Source organism: Mizuhopecten yessoensis, unplaced genomic scaffold (assembly GCF_002113885.1).
Source record: "Mizuhopecten yessoensis strain PY_sf001 unplaced genomic scaffold, ASM211388v2 scaffold4121, whole genome shotgun sequence".
NCBI lineage: Eukaryota > Metazoa > Mollusca > Bivalvia > Pectinida > Pectinidae > Mizuhopecten > Mizuhopecten yessoensis.
In genome coordinates this window covers 1,913,078-1,935,975 of record NW_018405386.1, presented here as the reverse complement: position 1 = coordinate 1,935,975, position 22,898 = coordinate 1,913,078, and the positions used below count along the sequence as shown (strand labels likewise).

The 22,898-nt window shown below is 36.2% G+C and overlaps 3 protein-coding genes across 4 annotated transcripts in view; 2 read left to right on the top strand and 1 right to left on the bottom strand.

The window, feature by feature from the left end:
• The window catches only part of LOC110448599 (phenazine biosynthesis-like domain-containing protein), a 7,384-nt gene extending 3,247 nt beyond the window's left edge, over positions 1-4,137 (bottom strand). For both annotated transcript variants that reach the window (XR_002462749.1, XM_021494932.1), the window contains exons 1-5: positions 3,975-4,137; positions 3,044-3,146; positions 2,523-2,621; positions 1,775-1,884; positions 480-509 (exon numbers count right to left, since the gene is read on the bottom strand). Coding sequence is in view for 1 of the 2 variants with exons in the window: in XM_021494932.1 (XP_021350607.1) it covers positions 480-509; positions 1,775-1,884; positions 2,523-2,621; positions 3,044-3,146; positions 3,975-4,073 (441 nt within the window). In the remaining variant the exon portion in view is untranslated. The remainder of the gene's footprint in view (positions 1-479; positions 510-1,774; positions 1,885-2,522; positions 2,622-3,043; positions 3,147-3,974) is intronic.
• A 3,180-nt stretch (positions 4,138-7,317) lies between these two features.
• On the top strand, positions 7,318-9,033 carry LOC110448627 (inter-alpha-trypsin inhibitor heavy chain H4-like). The gene has a single exon (XM_021494985.1). It carries the CDS (start codon positions 7,318-7,320, stop codon positions 9,031-9,033), a length of 1,716 nt encoding a protein of 571 aa, XP_021350660.1.
• Positions 9,034-17,465: 8,432 nt separating this feature from the next.
• Positions 17,466-20,357, top strand: LOC110448598 (inter-alpha-trypsin inhibitor heavy chain H4-like). Its single transcript, XM_021494931.1, has one exon. It carries the CDS (start codon positions 17,516-17,518, stop codon positions 19,475-19,477), a length of 1,962 nt encoding a protein of 653 aa, XP_021350606.1. The 5' UTR covers positions 17,466-17,515; the 3' UTR covers positions 19,478-20,357.
• The last annotated feature ends 2,541 nt before the right edge of the window (positions 20,358-22,898 follow it).

Sequence of the window (22,898 nt, the reverse complement as noted above, 5' to 3'; positions counted from 1 at the left end):
GGGGGGGTTGCTGTAGCCAGTGGTTCTATTCTGTTAGTCTACTATTATCTATACAACTGCAAAACATCGCCAAGCAGTTTCGTTTATACTTGATGTATACATTTCAAACTATAAACAAAATGACAATATGAATTTAGATATATTTTCACTGGAATATAAAATTCAGCAAAACAGATTAAAAAATGTCTAACTTCCCTCATCGTCGGATACCCACGGTTGATTTCGCTTCGGTTCTCACTCGTCACGTGATGAGCGAGTACCGAAGCGAAATCAATCGTGGGTATCCGACGATGAACTTCCCTCGGCATAAAGTCAATTCATTGTCTGTAAATTGTGACATCATGGCGATATAAGATAGATTTATCAAGTACATGGCTCTCTATCACGGGGGAAAACTTAAGCTTTCATCGCTAGATTTTTAAGGAAAATATAATGAGGAATCTAAAAAGGCGTTTTAGGATGGAAAGTTTACAACTCACCTTTAAGAGTTCTTCAACATTGTCGAAATTCTGAAATGGAAGTACACCAAAATTATTATTTAAAGATTAATCTGTATGCCAAACGTTAAGAGCCCTAGCCCCACAATCATGAGACAGTCTTAGACTTAAGGACTCACCTACCATTGCTACAAACTCTAACAACCCTTACGGGACGTAACAAAAATAAGATAACATTGTAATAACATGCTTGAAATGAAATAAAAGAAAGTTTAAACTAACCATGCACTTAAGATTATTGTATTTCCGCTTTAACCGACTCAGCTACCTGGTCAATGGGGGTATCCTGACCACACTGTCCTACAGTTATTATATCCAAAGCGAATTTAACAGGAGGTTACTTACCTTAGGCCACTATTTCAAATGTTTATGAAAAAAACGTAGAAATCAAAATAAAACAGCAATTAAATTTCGGGGGCAGATGTATATATACAAACATGCAAATAGTTTAGAACCATAATAACAGATGAGTAACAACATGTGTCAATATAAGTAATAACATGTCTTTCAAAAGTAAAATGATCCCAGAACTGGCAAATAGGGCACGCCTGATTTTAAAGCTGATGATAATTACATACATATGTGTACAACTGTTTTGTACCGCCAAAACACCAAGTAGAATCATTGTGGGCGTAGTTGACTCTGAACAGAGTACCCCCTGGTAGTGATAACGCACCAGGAACAGGTGATGTTTGGTTACTTCCGTGTATATAAACATTTCTTCACTTATCTGTTACAGATGATAAACTGTCTGTCATGTAGTATTACCTTTATATAATAAAACTCGTTGATCCGGAGACATCCGCCTCAGTTCGTCGTCGTTCGTAATCCGTTAAAAAGTAAACATTTTCTTATTATTATTCTGCACTACTCAACGGAATGACATGTTCCGACCATTTTCATTTTTTTTATTTTTTTTTTGCTTTTTTTTTGTGCAAATCCAAAAATCACGATGACCAGAATGGCCTCTGATTGGCAAAAATATTCTCGGCTTCTTCAGAGTGACGGGTGCGACCGGACTCCATAGTCCGTACATTTGTACAAATGTTCTGTATAGAGTTTTTACCAGGTGTTCTTACTTTATGTGCTGACCAAGATAGGTACCCTGGCCTTCGACTGGCCCGTATTTTCTATTTCTTACCATAAACCGTTGCAGCGACTGACTGGAAACTTAGTAGTACAATACTATTGCTTGAGGTCCCGACAAACTATTATTCTTTGAACACATTCATCTTTTGATTGGAATCTGCTCTTTTCTCCGCCTTTTTAGTACGTACCTCGGGTTGTGGAGTGTTGAGGGGGAAGTTCATCGTGATCCCCTTTCCCTGTTTCTGGACTATCAAGTCTCCACTCAGCGTCTCAAACGTTACACATGACGACGGGTTGTCTACAAGTCAACATGCTGAGTTTAAAATAACATTGGACTTTGTATATTTTACAATGTCTGTGTTTCTGGTAACGCTATATATAATGACTAGTGTTATCACAACTGTTATCATTATACGTAAACCATACAACAGTAAATTGTGTTGGATTGGGTTTGTCGAATGATTTTAAAGTAAATCGCCGCGTTTCAGTCTCCAGGTTCCCCCGTCATATTCTTAATTCCTTACTGCTGTGTTAGTGTTCTATTTTGGTATATTTAAGGAAACATAATGATTGCTTGCCCTTGTAATGTTGCTCTTCCCTCATTCTTCGCCCTTGGGGAACATGACACGCCTTTGGTGAACAAAAATGCATCTCTCCCCAAAACAGGAGTAAGTAATGTATAGTGTGATCCAGTGACACTAACGGTTGAGTAACAGATGGACTGTAGCAAGAGAAAGATAAATGCAACAGCCAGACCAGAGTTCGAACCCAGGACCCTCTGAACTCTAGACGGATCCCATCGGGCGCTTTAACAATTCAGTTTTCTGGTCGCCGACGATCGACCCAGTCCAGTTCCCCTACATCATTATACATACTAAAATTTTATCAACTGACCTACTGTTAAAAAACATTAAAAATGGTGACATTGATACTCACCGCAGACAAAGAAGAGGACAGCAGCGGAAGCCATGGTCGCGTGACCGCATAAAGGCACCTCATTGGTCGGCGTGAACCATCTCAAACTAAACCTGTCCCCTTGACAACAGACAGGAAAAACAAAATAGAGGGAATGCACTACTTTTACCACAGGTAATAGCCTCGTCTGTCAATGAACCCATTGTATAACCAAGGTTGCTAACTCCCTCCCCCTGATGAAATTACCTCGTTCCAGAAAACATGCGATTTTGTCATAACCGTTTATAATATCACGCCGGGAGCTACCTAGATCGACAGGAAAGTGTTTGTTTTTCTTTAACTTTACCATATAACATGCGGTATCATTTTCGGTAAAAGGATGGCATAAAATAACGACAAAAGCTTACATTTAGAAAATTGACATTCGACAGATGAAAAACATTTTTACTTTAAAATAATATACCCGAAATAACTTAAGACTTTAAAAGGAAAAGAATCATTAAAGAACAACGTTCTGAAAATACATTAAAGTCCATACAAACCTTGCGTGAAGTCACAGTTCTTACTGCCAACTCCCTGAATGTAAGCTGTTTCCGACAGATTCATCTCGGCTGCTATCCTCTGCATCTCTTCGTCCGACAGTTTCTGTTTAAGTTCAGTTCAATTAAATAAAATTAAATAAAACTTGAGCAGAATTGATATGGAAATCATTATACGTTATTAAGCCATGATTCTGTCTTCTCTAATCTTTTTCATATCGCCATCCTTAACACAAGAAAGTAAACTTATCTATAACGTACAGTACCTACAGCGAAACCTGTCTAATCTGACATCTGCGTATTCTGAAATCCTGTCATAACTGTGATACGGAATGTTACCCTATACCAGATTATACTAGACGAAATTCATTTTCCGACACCCTATAAACCAGATGAATTTGTTCGCGATCCAAAGGAAGTCGGGTTAGGCAGGTTTCACTGTACAATAACAAGTACATATGTTATGAAATAATCTTGTTATTTTATTTCGTGTTTTATGTCAAAAACACGCTTATCTTCAACTACTTTGAATTAATATTATGATGAGTTTTTACCTAGAAGCTAAATTGTGACATTTTCATAATATATTAAATCTGTTAAAATTAGATATTTCAAGATAGTGACTGGTACATATGAATTCTTCTATGGTTAAGAATTTTAAAATATAAACAAAACTCATTTGAATTTCCTCTTAAAACATATATCGCAGTAACAGTTTCTTTGCTTGTGTAATCAAGAAACTAATAAAGCCAATGAAAAATGTGTTATTATTAATTTAAATCACATCTCTCCCCTTACTAGAACCGACTGGGTCAAGCCAACATGCGGTGTAATTCCGTGTTTCCGTTCCGTTTTCCGTTACCCAAGTTAGTATCACCATCTCTAAGTAACAGAGCTAGGCCCACATATAAGTATGTTTTAAACCAGTACTTGCTTGTTTTAACAGACATATGGCTGCGGGATTGCCATGGAATGGTTTGTCTGTAAATGCATCCACGATGTACAGAGGAACAGTTGTCCCTAACGCTGACATTTTGTTTCTTCTTGATCAAACACACACGCCGGGCGATAAGTAATTTTCGATCCAATATTATCAGTGCCTAAAATCCGGAAAATTATGTTATGGAATATGTTTTGCACATTGAAAATTAGTTTATTTTGTTTCTTTAATTTTTAGAATTGACCTGTTTCTGCCGGAATATTTTTATCATACAGTCAGGAGAGGATTCTAACAAAACCTAATCTTATTTAGGTGCATGTATCGAGCAACCAGCACGGTTACACAGTCAAGTGAGGTCATATTGTTATCGATTACATTCACCTGATATTATGGTAGTTTGACAAGAGTACTGAAACAGTTGTGCTCCAACTAAAATATTTTTTTTGATGCGAGTTTCACAAATGAAAAATCTAATCAAAGACGTATGAATTAGTATTTGTCTCGGGGTTCACAAAAAAACCCGTTTCAGATGTTTAAAAAAAGCAATTAAAGAAACTTTCAGCAGCTGGCGTTTTAAACTGATTATTTACAAAGAATTTCAGACACCACTATCCGGATATACATAAAACTCTGACAATATATGTCGCATGAAAAAGTCAACCGTATATAAAATGAATTGTGTAATTATGGGCATTCGAGGAGTGTACTACATCTGCGGGCTATGATACCCTTTTTATAAAGGTTAGTTTTCAGCAGGTAACAGGTCGATTTTACCATGATGTATATATATGTCATCTTGTAATCTCTTATTGTTAAATTCTATTGGGAAATTGGGAAAGGGCTTTATATAAGTTAGAAAACTTGTGCCCAATCCCAATGAATATTTTTATGCAAATAAAATATGTTTAAATCAAATTTTACCAGTAGAATATTTTGCCAGTAACGCCTTACGTAACAGTATTGATTACGTTCGGACTCTCTCTCTTACTTTATCTCTAATACCCTTTACTCATTGTAGTTGGAAAAACTGAGATTACTGCATACAAGAAAATTGCCTTTATTCGAACTCCGTAGTTTATCATTACAGCGAACATAAGGAAACAACATAATAATACATAATTATAAAATATGAAGGGCGAAATAAAAACTTGGCGAATATGGATTTTACCGGCGAAGGGCGGAAGTTTGACAGTTCGAAATTTCCCGGCATACATTATTCAGTGCGAAAACACTTTCATGAATTTGTTGTAAACCTCTATAATGACATATACACAGTCACCTATCTATAATAATCACTAGAAATACCAAGTGAGGATGCACATATTTTTTAGGATTAAATTTTACTTCTTAAAAACACTCTTTACATAAAACAACACTTGTTCTCTATTTTAATCCATTGTTAACAATATGGTACCAAATTTTCTTATTGACTTGTTGCCAGATTATGTTGGAAAATATAGTCCCATATAATTTACGAGTAGCTCACCTGCTGAGAGAACAACAGTTTCGTTTACATTTATCACAAAACTCTTTCTTTCCTTCAGCAACAAATCTTTGGAACAACCTAATAACGATATTAGAATGCACCCTCATGAAATTCGCTCAAGTCAAATGTTAAAAAGTTCTTGTTGGTGAACAGTAATTCAAGTAAGAAATTTATTAATTATGGATCTAGGAAATTAAGTATTCTTCACTGTCGTCTAAGAAACCGAGCAAGCCCACTTAATAAGGATATTTTTATAGCCGACCTAATAGATTCAGCAGAGAGTCGATGTGGGCATCCCTGTGAAGATTCTTATCATTTTTTACTTTTTTGTCCCCTATATCTGAACTTACGTAGACTATTATATACAGATTTAACATGGTATGATGGTGTTATTGATGTAAACTTCCTCTGTAATAGTGACGCTAGTGTTTCTTCAGATGATAATAAAAAAAAGGCCAAATCAGTACAAAAGTGAGTTACATCAATTTGTTTGTTTGTCGATGTAGATTATCTTTCATGCCATCACGTGACCTCAGTTGTAAATATGTAATGTATGTTATTTGGAGAAGTCATCTATAAGTTGGAAAAACTTACTGACTAATCCTATTGTCATATTATATGTCAATAAAATATGTTTAAACTAACACTTGTATTAAAAAATGCAAGTATTTCTAAGATACTGTAATAATATTCTACACAATGAAATACAGCAACAATTTTAGGAACATGTTTTTTTTTGGTAGCGAAATCAAGGTAATTACCGACACTGTCCATATGTTTATACAATTTCGATAGGAAATTACACAGAGCAAATTAGAAAATTTAATTGTTATATCACTTTAGTATACCCTAACCCGTACAAAAATAGTTTGAGTACCGAAAATATGCATGGATGAAAATAAAATTACTTTTAACTTTCCTGATAATTTCCGTCTGGCTTCAGTACCAACGCCCCTTATCTCCTTATAACGATACCCCGCTTGTGAGTCTATACACACTGTATTTATTATTAAGTTAACAGATAGCCAAAGTTTAAAACTATTTCCAAACGTTTTCTGTGGCTATTTGTTAACTGAATAGTAAATGTAGTGTGTAAATATTGTGAAAGGAAATACGAAAGACAGATTGAAAGCACTGCGCTCTACAGCCGTAGCTTTACCTAATGGGTTACAAGGGCCATCTACAAAACAAAAAATATCTGCTGATACCACTGCAGTAGCCATACATCGACGTCACAACCTTTCGGATATTAGAAAATTAGTGACTAGTGTAGGCTAGCTCATAGAAAAAATTTAGAAAATCCTCTATTAGATTAGAAGATTAGTTTAAAATTATAAAAAGACCTAATAATTATAAAGCAAAATAATGATCAGTTACTAAGTTTATGTTAAAATAAGATTTGAGTTAGTTACTGCACAGCACAAACACTTTTAAAAAGGGGAAAAAACATATTTAGGAGACATTTAACACGACCTTAGGCGGCCCCATACACCAGGCCAATGCAATCGATAAATAGTCTATCATGTCTGTGGTGTGTTGGTTACTAAAAATAGCTCGGAACAGATCACAACAAGGACGCAGTATTGATGTGTGTGCTTCCTGAAAGTGCTGGTAACGTATGTTACAATGTTTCTGTTTATTTTCCTGACACTCTCTGTCCTAGCGTGCACATGTGTTGCTAACGACGAGGTAACACACCCTGCCATAAAAACATTGCTTGTCCAATCGAATGTATTTTCTCGATTCGCTAATGTTTACATAACAAGCAAGATTGAAAACGACGTAAACGAAAGCAGGACAGCAATGTTCTCCATCCAGGTTCCCACAGAAGCTTTTATTACGGGTTTCTCGATGCAAAATGAAGACCGTATTCTCCATGGTGTAGTGACAGAGAAGAAAAAGGCGGACGAGGCTTTCAATGCAGCCCGAAAAGATGGGCAGACGGCTGGTAGGGTGTCGGAGGCCGCTCCAACCCCGGGACGCGCAATGAAAAATTTCGTCGTGTATATGAACGTGGCAGCAATGTCTGAAGCTACTTTCAAACTTTCATATCAAGAACTTGTCAAGAAGGTTTTGGGAAAATATACCCAAAAAATACACATAGAACCCAATCAAATTGTGGACAATATCACAGTCATTGCTTCGTATCATGAGCCCCAGGGTATTGAAATGTTTTCATACGCTCTACCAGATTCGAGAGTGTTCTCGTCAAGTTCGATTGACTCGCAAAGTACCGTTGTACATGCGTCTGAAAGTATAAGAGAACTCGTTTACACTCCTTCGACAGTGACACAGCAAGATTTCGGTGATGCAGGCAACGGGTTGAAAGGTGATATTACACTGAGGTATACTTTGACTCCTCCGGTAACCAACGGAGGGACAATCATTGTCAACGATGGCGCGTTTGTCCACTATTTCTCGCCGTCCGGTTTGTCGACTCTAAGCAAAACAATTGTATTTGTCATCGATGTCAGTGGTTCCATGAGCGGAGACAAAATTAAACAAGTGAAAGTAGCAATGCACTCGATATTGATACGACTAAGAGAAAATGATTCTTTTAATATCATTGTATTCAATGCTGATGTACATCGGTGGCAACCGGGTCCAGTGATGGTAACCAGTGAACGTATTTCCGCTGCCAAGTCATATGTTGATAGGATGAAAGCAGAAGGAGGCACCAACATCAATGACGCGTTGATCTCCGGAGTTTATAACATCAACAACGCTTTGAGAAATCGAGGGAACCTGGTTGTATTCCTCACGGATGGTGTTCAGACTGCGGGTGAACAGCGCCCAGACGTCATACTCGAAAACGTCCAAGGAGCAAACCATGACGGGTTAGTTTCAATTTTCTCTCTGGGTTTTGGGGTTGGAGTGAATTTTGAGTTTCTGAGAAAAATATCACTTCGAAATTATGGAACTGCTTATAAAATATACGAGGACAAAGATGCAAGTAAACAACTGGGTGACTTTTTTAGAGAAATAGAATCTGTCACACTAAGGGATGTCAAGTTTCAATACCCCGTTGAAATTGTAGTAAAAGAAGACCTAACCGAAACAAGCTTTTCCAATTTCTTCAACGGTTCTGAAATTGTCGTAGCTGGAAACCTTCAACCTGAAGTGGACCTCCTAACGAATCCTTTGACTGCGTCAATCCTCGCTGTTGGTGCGAACAGAGACGTCATCTTCAGTTCTACGGCCGAACTTGAGAGCACAGGAGAAACACAACAGTTTACTCAGAGGCTTTGGGCTTATAAGAAGATAAAGGAATATCTGGATCGGGCCTTGATATCGAACGAAGAGGACAGAGAAAGGTATGAACAGAAAGCATTGACATTGTCACTGAGATACAGCTTTGTGACGCGTCTGACGTCAATGGTCGTCACGGAGGCGGTCAATGCTGGAAATACAGGTTTCGGACAACTAAATAGGGTCGGTTTGTCTGCAATGAAAGCCAACTACGGTTCAAATAACTACGGTACAAATAAAGGCACATGCGCCTCACTGACTACTACGTGTGCCGTGGTCATGTTTCTGGTACATTTCGTTCGACTTCATTTGTGTTGATATATTTTTCTCGGACGTAGTATTTGGAGGAATCTGTTTGACACATACTCACCAGGTTCCATTTTTACAATCCTCAAAATTCAAAGAGTTCACTATACCACTGGAACATGCCATGACAACATCAAAGGCACGCGGTAAGCTATTTGATTGGTTTCAGGGGGAAAACACCTCATCAATCGCTAGGCTGACACATGTCCTTTGAAGATTACAGATGAGCGACACCTGACTCTAAAGCAAGTCAGTTTTATTGTTTCGTTAACGTGCGATGTACATCAAAGGATCAAACTTGTCTGTTTTTGGCACCCTCATGGTAGCGCGTACAAAGCCTTCGATTTCTGCATTACAAATCCAGGGGTCAAGAAAAAAGATTTCGAGGATGCAGTTTCATCAATGTTTCCTGACGGAAGGAAATCACCCAACTTTAATTATTCCATTGGAAGGCGTCGTTGGTGTTAAAGGAATTTCCTCACCTGACTTTGTTTTAATCTAGCAATGTTTAAAATGGAGAAGAAAAAAAATCAGAAACATTCGTGAAACTGTAGAAGACTGATTTGAATATTATACAAATTTCAAGTTAAGAAGAGAACTGTTCAATAAGACATTATTTTGTACTTTGCAATACAATCATAATTGGTCGTCGTCTTCTTCGGTAATATATGGGTCTCTATGTATGCACTTCAATAAATGTAGTGAGTGGAATAAGGGGGTTGGTAGCTAAAGATGACACTTGGTGTTTACAGGTAAGAAGACAAGTTTATTACATTTCTTGTTTTTTCACTTTGTGTCTATTCTCAAAATTTGCATATTGCATAAAACAGGCCAATTAAAACCGACAAGATGTAGTATGATGTTTGGTCAACGACATAAACTGGTTTTATTGTGTTGTACAAAATCAAAAACATACCTTTATTTTTATGTTTATTGAATATTATAAATCACATTTGACCAAACAACCCAAGATTCTAACTATTTGGTTAGTTTTAAAATATTTTAAAGAAGAAATCTTATTTATTTATACCACATGTCTTGTTGAACTTATATAGCTTTTTTCATTGTTTCTCATGTTCTTTGCACTGCTGGAATATGTCAGGCTCAGTGTGCACCACCTAGTTTGATCCTTTGATGTACACCAAAAGAATCTGTCGGTCGCATAACTGTAAAATTGACAGGCTTTGAAGTCGGGTGTTGCTCCTCTGTAATCTTCAAAGGACAGGTATCAGCCTTGGCGATTGGTCAGGTTTTCTTTTATCCTGACACCAATCAAATAGCTAGCCGCGTGCCCTCAATTTTACTTTGACATATTCCAGGGGTGGAGAGAACGAATTTGAGCGTAACGATTGGAGTAACAAGTATGTGGTACAGCTGATGTTCCATTTTCAGGTTTTACGATAACAATTGAATTGTGTGCAATGTTATGTGATACACTTGAATTGGAGCGCGTATAGTAAGGATTTACCAAATATATTTTATCCAACTTTTTATTCAGTATTTATGCTTCTCTTCATTTGGATACGTAACGTTGATATATTTTAAGATGTAGATGTGTAGTACTTTTATGTTATTTTAAAATATTTCTGCATATTTTTTGTTATTATATTACGTGGTATGAAAATGTCCGTGAGATCTTTATGAAATTCGTCAGACATGATATTTTTTAAGTCAGTTCATCATAACTTGGGTCAAGAAAAGCGTGTACTCTAGATTTCATAAGTACATTGTATCAAATGATATGATGCTGTTTTTATGATATCTACGGATTAAGATATGAACAATTGTATGTAGTTACAAAGACATCTTATCACAGCAGGCGTTGGGTTACTAAGTTTACAGGTATGCCTTATTCACATAGGTTGTACATTTATCAACCTATGCATTATCTATAAAAGAATATATCTAATGATAAATCCTTGATGCTTCGTGAAACTGAAGCACTTGATGTCATAATTTGCGCTTCATTAGAAAAACTTAGTAACAAACATTTGCTTTCCGTTTAGGAGAGTTTAGAAGTATATTCCTATGATTATTGTGTTATTTTGTTATTGAAAAATGACAAGAATGTTCGATTAAAGGTAAATGATTACATTCCAAATCATGTTTCTAAAGTGGGACATCTCTGTATGACAAATGTAACAGTTGTGAAGCGTATAAAAATGTTATATACCTTACGCTTTTAATCGATATATTATTTTGCAAATGTAAGTCATCTATCTGTAGGTGATACATTTTAAGTGGGCGTGGTGCAGTGATATGTAGTGGGCGTTGTCGGGTGCGGTCCGATACAGTCCGGTTATTTTTATGTTGTATGTTTAAGGTATTTTTCCGCATCGCATTTGCTTTTAGGGTATCACATTTAAAAAGATAAACGAGTTTATGAACATAACATGGCGCCTGACAATCTCAAACAATACATCATACTTCCGCCATTATTTAGTTAAGAAATCCGGGAACTAATTCGTTTTTTATTTAAAAGAAAAATGCCATGTTGTTATTTAAAACTGTGATATTTTATCAAGGTTGTACATGAGAATATTACAATGCTCGCCTATCAATGTATTCTTGAATCTTCATTGCTTTTGTATTTCCCTCCGAGTGCCACATTGTGATTATTGTTACGCCTTAATTATGAAACATGTCCCACTGGTATAATCAGCTACAGTATGTTTGAGTATCTTGTTTTGAATGGCTACGCTCTCTATTCCATCGACATAAAATTGAAATGAGATAAAGTTATTCTAGGTTTGTTTTACTTCAGCTTTCAGATATCATATATATTATTCAGACACGTGGAAATCAGAAATATGGTGTACATTTATCAACGTAATTAAGCATACAAGATGGAGATAGTGCAGATAGTGCAGATAGAAAACATATATATGTTGTGTTGTGAGATGTGTATATACATACAAGTTATACATTTATTCACGTTCCAGTATTGCATTGATAAATTATCTGACTACAAGACCATACACATATACACTGATTACATATATTTAGTATCACTATGAGATATACTACTAAAACTTGTACCAGTTTCAGATTAAAGGAATGACAAAAGTCGCAAAGGAAAATTAACAACCAAATTTGAACTCGTGTGTGGCGTGTTGACAGAAACATTTTATTATTATTTCATATACATTTTTTTGTACGTTCTATGCAAATTTGTCGCTTTCAAAAGTTCACAGGAAATAGATAATGTTATTCATCTCAAACCTTTTTATATTCAGATTGTATATTCTTTACTATTTGGAAAAAAATCCATCTCTAAATTTTGAATCATGTTTACATAGTTTGGTTATAGGTTGTAATTGCTTTCAAAACACTTTCTTAAGTTTACATCACAAAGAAATTCAGGCATAAAATAAAGAGAACTACCCTCTCAACGAATTGGGAACGTCGGAGATCTATTTTTGAAAAAAATGGTACTACTTTAGTTGCTTTTTAAAAACAAACGTATAATTCAAACATTTGAGTATTTATACTCTGATTTTGTACGGTAGTTTTCCATGCTAAGCTTCTGTACAGTACAGTCACCCAGGAAAACGGTACATATTATGTTCATACTTATTATGACAGACGTTGATTTCTTTATGTTTATTTCGTGCTCGTGATTATTCTCCAGATTCTAAATGTACAATCAATATTATATATTACAAGCTCTATTTCTGGGGAAAGGATTTTTAATTTTCAGGTTGTATGATATCAAAACACTTTTGCACATACCTTTGTCATAGCACTTGTTAAAGTTTTAATCAAAGCTTTTATATCAAATATTAAATTTTTATTAAAAAAAACAACATTATTGGAAATATATTTGTGTTTTCTTTAGACGACTAGGCGAGAGTATTAAAACCAGGCTTATCTAGTGGATAGTTATTGGATAGTCACATAGTATTCGTATAAATCTGAGTCCTGGAGTGAAGTGAATTTCACAGTATATTCCTCCGTATAATGTCTATTTAAATAAGCACTGTGTAGTAAGAAACCCTGTTTTTAACACAGAAATACTACTTATGTTTTTCAAAATGTCGTTGCTTATGTTTACTGTGGCACTAACCAATGCAGTTCATTCATAAAGAAACATGGTTTTACTTCAAATGTTCTACAGGTTTGCACCTATACGAAGTGTAAAGTTGTTCTCGATACCCGGCGAAAATATTATGTTGATTCGATTTCTTGACGAAGTGAAAAGGGGGAGAACTTATTTCCCATTATTTTCTCCGATTTCTGTTTGAAAATATTCTTGGAATATGTCCCTTAATCTGCATATCATTTCTTCAACAAGAACGTTTTGGACACACATATTCTTATTTTTTCATTTTTTAATGTTCAAAACGACATCATGTTTAAATAGCGTTTGGAATCATTCAATATTAGGGAGTAGGTCTCTATTTCATCAACATTTTATAACTTTTTCATCAGTGTTTGTGTTCAAGTGTTCTTATAAATAATTTAAAGTAGTGTGTTATTTTGAAGAAAAAATTGAAATATATTAAATAATAAAATCAAGCTTTGGTTGTTATTAATAACTGCCTAAATATGATATCACTGACAACATTGTTACTAAATTATCACCATGAAAATATAAATAAACAATATTTGACAAGCGATGATCATCAGATTGGTGTTTCCAACACCAGTCATTATTACTACACGATCACCACGGTCGCTTGGTTATGAAAAAAAATGCCGATTCGTCGAGAGGATTCCAAATATTGGAAATTCGCAATATCTGGCTTGAGGCTCTCCAAGACATCTCTTAATGCAATTAAAAACGTATATCATATCATATCATATCATTTGAGAAGACCTAGTATGTTTAAATTAATTCAATTACTCAAAGTCGAGAATACAAATGAACTTAATAATTATCATTAGCAAGTAAACGTAGTTTTAATGGCAGATCATGACTAGTACGGATGAAGTATTCTGTGTTTATGAATGTTAGTTTTGTTGCACAATGATGATGATGATGATGTATTTAGTGCGAGTGTCTTTATCCTTTTGTCCAACCTGTAATCGTGTATGCATTTGCCTGAAGTTGTAAAACTTAAGCAAATAATGAAAAGAAACGAAACGAAACGATGCTAGTTCTATTGTAAAATTTAAGGGAATATTTTGTATCGTTATTGACGGATTCGGACGTGGTGACAGATAGACAGTTTTGGGTCCTCCACCGCCCTTTTATCAATCTCTGCCGCTGATTATTAAACACATACATTGAACAAGAGTCTTTACGCCTTACTTATAGATCCATTGTGGCACTGAAATAGTGAACACTGTCGATCGATTACTCTTATTTCCTTTTAATTACTTTAATCTCTTAACTGGGTCTACAGTGCTTTCAGGGCTTCGTTACAAGATAACAACCAGTGATAAAGTATGAAATAAACTGTTCTGACACTTGTTCATTTGTTGTTTTCTTATCCATGTCACTTGAGAGATGTATGTCACTACTAGATAACTCTTGATTCATCATCAATTTAATGTTTCATAATACAAGGTATTGGGGTATACGGAAAGGGCGTTTCAGAAAGAAGAAGAATATAGCTCACCTTTAAAGTTTGTCAACATTGTCGTAATGCTGGAATAGAAAAAAATGAACAAAATTACTTCAAAATGGGATGAACGTGAATGGTTCAAAGTCGACGTATAACGCTCAGTTCACAAATGATAATGACCAATAACAGATGAACGAAAAACAAATTGTAAGCAAACTACAGTTTCACATGTCCAATTAAGATACACAGACGTTAGATAAACCCGCCCAATGTAATAAACCTTTCCAATAGGATACAAAAGTGCTTTAAGCAGATCTATATATAGATATACTTAGTGCAACATGTTTTACCTGTCCAAAGGGATACAAGGAGTTTTTATTCTTTTCTGTAGGATAGATAAACTAGTTTACCTCTCCAGCAGATATACCGGTAATACACGGTCTAAGCTATTCATATTACTAGAATCTAGAAACGGTCCTAAACTTAACCAACATTCTATTTTACTTTTTATGTTATTAACATATTTATCCTTTGGTTGAACTGCACACTTTTTCTATACCTATTTAGTACATACCTCCAGTTATGGGGTGTTAAGGGGGAAGTTCATGGTGATCCCCCGTCCTTGCTTTCTTGACTATCAAATCACCACTCAGTGTCTCAAACGTAACACCATCCTCGATATCCAGGGGTTACTTTCATTTTCGCTCACTACACCTCTGGAATATGTCAAAATCGAAGGCTCAGTGTGCACAACCTTGTTGATGAGACAAGAAAACTAGGACGATCCTTTGATATACATCAAAAGAACCTTTCGATCACGTAACGGTACAAATTGACAGGCTTTGAAGTCGGGCGTCTCTCCTTTGTAATTTTCAAAAGACAGGTACCAGCCTAGCGATTGGTCAGGTGTTTTTTTTACCGGAGACCAATCAAACAGCTATCTTCGTGCCTTCAATTTTGCTATGGCATATTCCAGGGGTGCAGAGAGCATAAGTGAGCGTAACCCCTGGATATCGAGGATGATGTTTCTCAGGCAAGTGCCAAACATGTGATGAGATGTGTCACAATGGAGAGGGAAACACAACGATTCATATCAAAGATGGAGAGACACAGATACAGTAGGCTCTCGTTCTGATGCTTCCCTCAAGCTTCGCCCTTGGAGAATATGGTCTCCCACAAACAAAGGGTAATACATTTATGATGAATCAGTGGTTAGATAACAATAACCATGGGTTCGATGCTACTTACAGAGTTACTTATCTGTATGCGAATATCATATAATGACCTACTGTTAAACATGTTAAAACAGTGTCATCGTTCATATGTATCCCATATAAATTAATCAATAAAATTAAGAATTGTCTACCTAAACGGAAACATATATTTCATTCCTTTATCAAACCGGAAAATGCGACATAACAGACAATGAAAATGGCGTCGTAAAGACTAAACAAAAACAAAGAAAAGAACGGTGACGAAGATCCATACCAAAGACAAATTAAGAGGATCGTAACGTAAATATTAACCAAAGACAAAAAGGATGACGTCGTTGAAGACATTCCTTACAGACCCTTCCTTGTTTCTGGACTATCAAGTCTCCACTCAGCGTCTCGAGCGTAATGCAAGGTGAAGGGTTGTCAGAAAAGACACAATACTAAATTACAAATTATATAAAATTAGGCCTAAATCACATATTTTCTTATTTTCCAAGGTTGACTAAGTTGCACTCACTGTTCGTGTGATACAATGTATTAGTGATTGCTTCAACTCCAGCCTACCAAGGTTGAAAATGCCCACCCTACACAGACCAACACAAAACAGAGAGGGTGACGGCAATCGGGGTGTCATATACTGTAATCTAAGAATCTGCTGCCAGCTTATTGGTTAAACAAGCATATGACTGTTTCAGGTAACATGTCTGGAAAAAATAGTGTAGGTCGGTAGGCAAATAATAGTTTTGATTTTCTAAAAAGGTTTAAATTTCAAATAGCTGCAGAAAGTTTGGCTCAAATGCAACACGAAATGGCATGGCTAGATTATAAAATACTAGTAAATATATAACAGCATGACAAAAATAAATCTTTTAGAATTACTGAAATCAATAGTCAAATTATTATGAGATGAAAAATATATATACATAATCTCCATGAAATTAATTTGAATGTCTGCTGGGGGAAAAATCAAGAGAATATAAAAATTTGACTGAACTCTCTGATTGGATAAAATATCTTCTGTAGATCGGTTAGATCTAGCGATTATATGTTAGGACAATTACGTGTTTCCCGTTCCGTTTTCCGTCTACTCATTTAGTAAAGCTATACGTAGTGTGAGATCTAAATACTTGCATGATTTACATCAATACTTGCCTATTTCGACAGACATATGCCTGCAGGATTGCCATGGAATGGTTTGTCTGTAAACGCATCCACGATATACAGAGGAAGAATTGTCCCCAACGCTGACATTTTGTTTCAGTTTTATCCAATACACATGCTAGTTAAAAACAGTTTTCGACCCAATTACTGGTGAATAAATCCCGGAATCAATTAGTTTGTGATGTTTTCTAGAAAAGGTTTGCACATAAATAGTCTATCAACTAGTTACTAGTTTTATTATGTAAAGCACACATTTTTCGCATACACATTATTGTTATTCTTTTGTTAAGCTAGCTTTTAAATCAAGCCCAAAATCTGTTATGAACAAATATATGAGTCTACAATGTAAGGTTTGACACTATCTATTTATCATTCACCTACATTCATATAAGTTATTTTATTGTCAAATTTTACTCTTATTTTCAATTTCATTTTTGATTTTTTCCATTTCTCTTCGCATATTTATCGATCATTTCTTACTGCGAATACATTAACATCGGGATCAACTGTGCGTTTTACACAGATACATAACAGAACACAGTCACAATATTGATGTGTTTACTTCCTGGTTGTTGTGGGTGGTAAGTGTCGACCAAACGTACGTATACAATGATTCTGTTTATTTGTATGACAGTATCCGTACTGGCGTGCACACGTGCTGCTAACGACGTAGTGACACACCCTGCCATAAAAGCATTGCTTGTCGAATCGAATGTTTTTTCTCGATTCGCTAATGTGTACATCACAAGTAAGGTTGAAAACGATGCAAGGGAAAGCAAAACATCTTTGTTTTCAGTCCAGGTTCCTACGGAAGCTTTCATTACGGGTTTCTCTATGCAAAATGAAGGTAGGATCCTCCAAGGTGTGGTGAAAGAGAAAAAAGAAGCAGACGAAGCTTACGACGCTGCCCGTAAGGATGGGCAGACAGCTGGTAGGGTGTCGGAGGTCGCCCCACCCCCGGGACGCGCAATGAAAAATTTCGTCGTGTATATGAACGTGGCAGCAATGTCTGAAGCTACTTTCAAACTTTCATATCAAGAACTTGTCAAGAAGGTTTTGGGAAAATATACCCAAAAAATACACATAGAACCCAATCAAATTGTGAACAACATCACTGTCGTTGCCTCATATCATGAGCCCCAAGGTATTGAGATGTTTTCGTACGCTCTTCCAGATTCTGAAGTGTTTTCGTCAAGTTCGATTGCCTCACAAAATACGGTTGTACACAATTCCGAAACGAAGAGAGTGTTTGTTTACACTCCTTCGGTAGAGACCCAGCTAGGTGACGGGGGCTTCGGTTTAAAAGGTGACATAACACTGAGGTATACTTTGACTCCTCCGGTAACCAACGGAGGGACAATCATTGTCAACGATGGCGCGTTTGTCCACTATTTCTCACCGTCCGGTTTGTCGACTCTAAGCAAAACAATTGTATTTGTCATTGATGTTAGTGGTTCCATGAGAGGGGTCAAAATTAATCAAGTAAAGGTAGCAATGCACTCGATATTGGCAAGACTTAGAGAACATGATGCGTTTGACATAATTCTGTTCAGTGATTCTGTGCACCATTGGCAACCGTATCCAGTGTTGGCTACCAGTGAACGTATTTCCGCTGCCAAGACATTTGTTAATGGAATGGTAGCAACAGGGAGCACCAACATCAACGACGCGTTGTTGTCCGGAGTTCATGATCTCAACAACGCTTTGAGAAATCGGGGGAACCTTGTTGTGTTCCTCACGGATGGTGTTCAAACTGCGGGTGAAATGCGCGAAGACGTCTTACTCAAAAATGTACTACGAGCAAACCATGACGGTTTAGTGTCAATTTTCTGTCTTGGTTTTGGAACTAGAGTGAATTTTGAATTTCTGATAAAAATATCACTACAGAATTATGGAACTGCGTATAAGATATACGAGGATGAAGATGCGAGTGAACAACTTGATGACTTTTTTAGAGGAATTGAATCTGTCACACTCAGGGATGTCAAGTTTCAATACCCCGTTGACATTGTAGTAAAAGAAGACCTAACCGAAACAAGCTTTTCCAATTTCTTCAACGGTTCTGAAATTGTCGTAGCTGGAACCCTTCAACCGGAAGTGGACATCCGCACTACTCCTTTCACTGCGTCAATCGTCGCTGTTGGTGCGAATAAAGACGTTATCTTCCATTCTACGGCCGAACTCGAGGGCACAGGAGAAACTGAACAGTTTACTCAGAGGCTTTGGGCTTACAAAAAAATAAAAGAATATTTGAATTTGGCCTTGATATCAAACAAAGAGGACAGAGAGAGATATGAACAAAAAGCACTTACATTGTCATTGAGATACAGCTTTGTGACGCGTCTGACGTCGATGGTTGTCACGGAGGCGGTCAATGCTGGAAACGATGAAAAGTGGTTAAAAGCCGAAAGTAAAATAATGATCGGACGCAGGATGAACACACTAGCAACGCGCAGAGCTTACAGCAGTCCAGCGGTGGATAGCGTAGTGTCTGTCTATCGAAACAAAGGCACGTGTGCGGCAGTGTCTATTGCATGTGTAGTGATCTCGTTTGTGTTATATTTCATTTGATATTACTTCTTTGAAAATCCTTTCTCACTTTTTTCGGGGTATCTCTTTCACTCGAACCATTCTGTTATGTTTTAGGGTATTGTTTAGTTAATCAGTTCTATTTTCCTATGAAATTTTGCAACAAGGATTAGAGGAAGTACCAGATTTGTTCATTTATTTTTAATTTCCGAATTCGCGAGGTTGACGGGCTGCAGTTTGTTTTGATAATATCTTAAAAAATAACATTTTTTTATTTCAATAATATTTAGTTACTTTATGTCATAAGTGCATCGATCAAAAAATTAAAATCAATCTTATTAAAATTAATATATCGTTTCTCTCATAACCATTATCCAAGCAAAGACGATAAATATTCCATCGTCTTGGGGAGAAAGATTTACGGGTGAGAAAACAAGCTTGTTTTATCTGATATTTTTCTTTTACTTTTATTATTTAAAATTTAAAATTATGTAAATGACTTCTTGCACAACTTTGAATATTTTTATTTTTTTTTAAAGCTACAAGTTGTAAAATGTTCCTTGTTCAACCTTATGCACTAATTTTATCACAATGTTAGAAAAATATGTCATTCGCTTGATGCATATGTACTTGGAAGTTGAGGCCATTCGCCTATTTCTGGGATTTATGTACTTTTTTCTGCATTCCATTTATAAATTTTGTCTGAAGGACTCCTTTTTTCTTATATTTGTGAAACTTGGTAGATATGATTGGTACGTTTTTTTAATGTAGACATGGGAATATTTATAGCCTATAGCTTTAGTTAAATTTATGAACGAAATCTGTAAATATTTTTGAATAAATCTGCCTTATGTTTTGATACCCTTCGTTCTCTGGCATTCTTTTTCCAGATTTTGAAAAATTATTATTGAAACAAAAAAAAGATTTTTTCTAATTACCAGCCTATTTAGAACTTATTAGGCGGTGATATGATGTCGTCTTTGACAAGGGACGTAACTCCTATATATCTATCCCACCTTTTTACGAGATTATGTGCTTGATACGTGTGTGTGGTATTTTTATCATATTTTTTTTAATCCTGTATTTTATGATTTATTATGAGTTATGATATGATATTGATCTTTTTCTGAACCAATTTATTGTTATTGTTGTTGTAACTGTTGTTAATGTAGTTGTTGTTGAGGGGAGAAGGGAAAACGAAATGTTCATTCAGGCCCCTGTGTTAGTTTAGTTTAAACATATTTTATTGACATATAATATGACAATAGGATTAGTCAGTAAGTTTTTCCAACTTATAGATGACTTCTCCAAATAACATATATAACATATTTACAATTGAAGTCACGTGATGGCATGAAAGATAATAAACATAAACAAACAAACATATCACAGTGAAATCGAGGATTCGGGGGAAAGGGGGGGGGGGTGAAAGAGAGTGGGAGAGAGAAGGGGTGGGGGGATATAGATAGAGAACCTACCTAGAAAATTTTGTACTGATTTGGCAATTATGTTATCGTCTGATGAGGAAACACTAGCGTCAACATTACAGAGTAAGTTAACATCAATAACACCATCATACCCCTATGTTGCTTATGGAATCAGCAGAATTTGTTCTATGTCTGGAAAGCAGAAGAACAGAAGGTAATACTCGATTCCTGAAGTGCATGCAGTGGGCCAGAATATTTTTACCTGCAATGGGGGTGGGGTTGACTGTTGATGGCACAAAATAAGAAAGTATCTGTGTTATTAATTTTTTACGATGTGCCAACTGTAATTTCTTGCTTTGTCATTGAAAATGTATATTTTGTAACTATATGTAACTATACTGATGTTTTTAAACATTGAATGTTGTTGTTATTAATCCGTTAAAAGTATATATGTGATATACATTTTAAATCATTGTTGTTTATATTTAAATCGACAAAGCGTTGGTGATACATTGCAGGTGGGCGTGGTGCAGTTGGATGTGGTTGTTGGGCTTTGTGCAGTAAGATGTGGTTGGAGGGCGTGGTGCTGTAAGATGTGGTTGGTGGTCGTGGTGCAGTAAGATGTGGTTGGAGGGCGTGGTGCAGTAAGATGTGGTTGGTGGGCGCAGTGCAGTAATATGTGGTTGGTGGGCGTGGTGCAGTAAGATGTGGTTGGGGGGCGTGGGGCAGTAAGATGTGGTTGGGGGGCTTAGGGGCAGTAAGATGTGGTTGACGGGCGTGTTGCAGTAAGATGTGGTTGGTGGGCGTGGTGCAGTAAGATGTGGTTGGTGGGCTTAGGTGCAGTAAGATGTGGTTGACGGGCGTGTTGCAGTAAGATGTGGTTGGTGGGCGTTGTGCAATAAGATGTGGTTGGTGGGCGTGGTGCAGTAAGATGTGTGTTGGTGGGCGTGGTGCAGTAAGATGTGTGTTGGTGGGCTTGGTGCTGTAAGATGTTGTTAGAGGGCGTGTTGCAGGAAGATGTGGTTGGAGGGCGTGGTACAGTAAGATGTGGTTGGAGGGCGTGGTCGGGTGCGATGCGAAACAGTCCGTTGTGTTTCTGCATTCTATTTACACACAAAAAAAGAGTTTTCATGTTTCCCAAAATGTGTGTGAACAATAATTGTTGATTAAACCACAGCAGTGGACAATCTGTTAACATTGACATACGCAATCAACTAGAGGCATTTGAGTTAAGGTTACGCTATATATAGACACCGGTGAGATTATGGACCGTTTTGTAATTATTATTTTCTATTATATTAACTCGAGTGCCTGTTAGTCGATATGCTATTGAATATTTAGGCAAGAAATCCGGAAAGTCACTGTGTTAAAATTTTCCGTTTTCATTAGTACAGTAATTTTTTTCTTTTTTTTTTCTTTTTTTTATACGTATGATATCTTATTAAAATTTATTTAATAAATGCTTTAGTTTAACATAAATCCATGTATGTATGTACGTACTTTTATTGTACTGTTTTTTTCCGTCTGAGTGCCATATAGTAATTATTTTTTCAAACCTAGCCCACTGAAATTAATTAATTATTTCATTGTTTAATTGGATTGTTCTATTTAGCTAGCCTTTCATTCCATGACATTTTAAACTACATCTTAATTGACATGAGATAGAATTATTCCAGTTACACCTTACTTATGCGTTTGTTTTCCAATTGTGAGCTCCTGAACATTGTTACTTAGTTTAAACATATTGTATTGCTTCTAAATTCAAGCAAGAGGATTGGGCACAAGTTATCACAACTTATAAAAGCCCCCTCCTCAACAATATACTACACGAATTTGGAAATCATAAAAAGGAAAGAAGAAACAGGTTAAAAGCGCAGGGAAATCACAAGGATATCGTATAGCATTTTTTATCATATACAACAATATAATGTATAGTAATATATAATATGTCTGCCTGCCATATACTAGCTACACACTCCGGCTACTTCCTCTGTTCAAATTGTCCATGTAAATGCTCATTTCTAAAACTCTTGCTC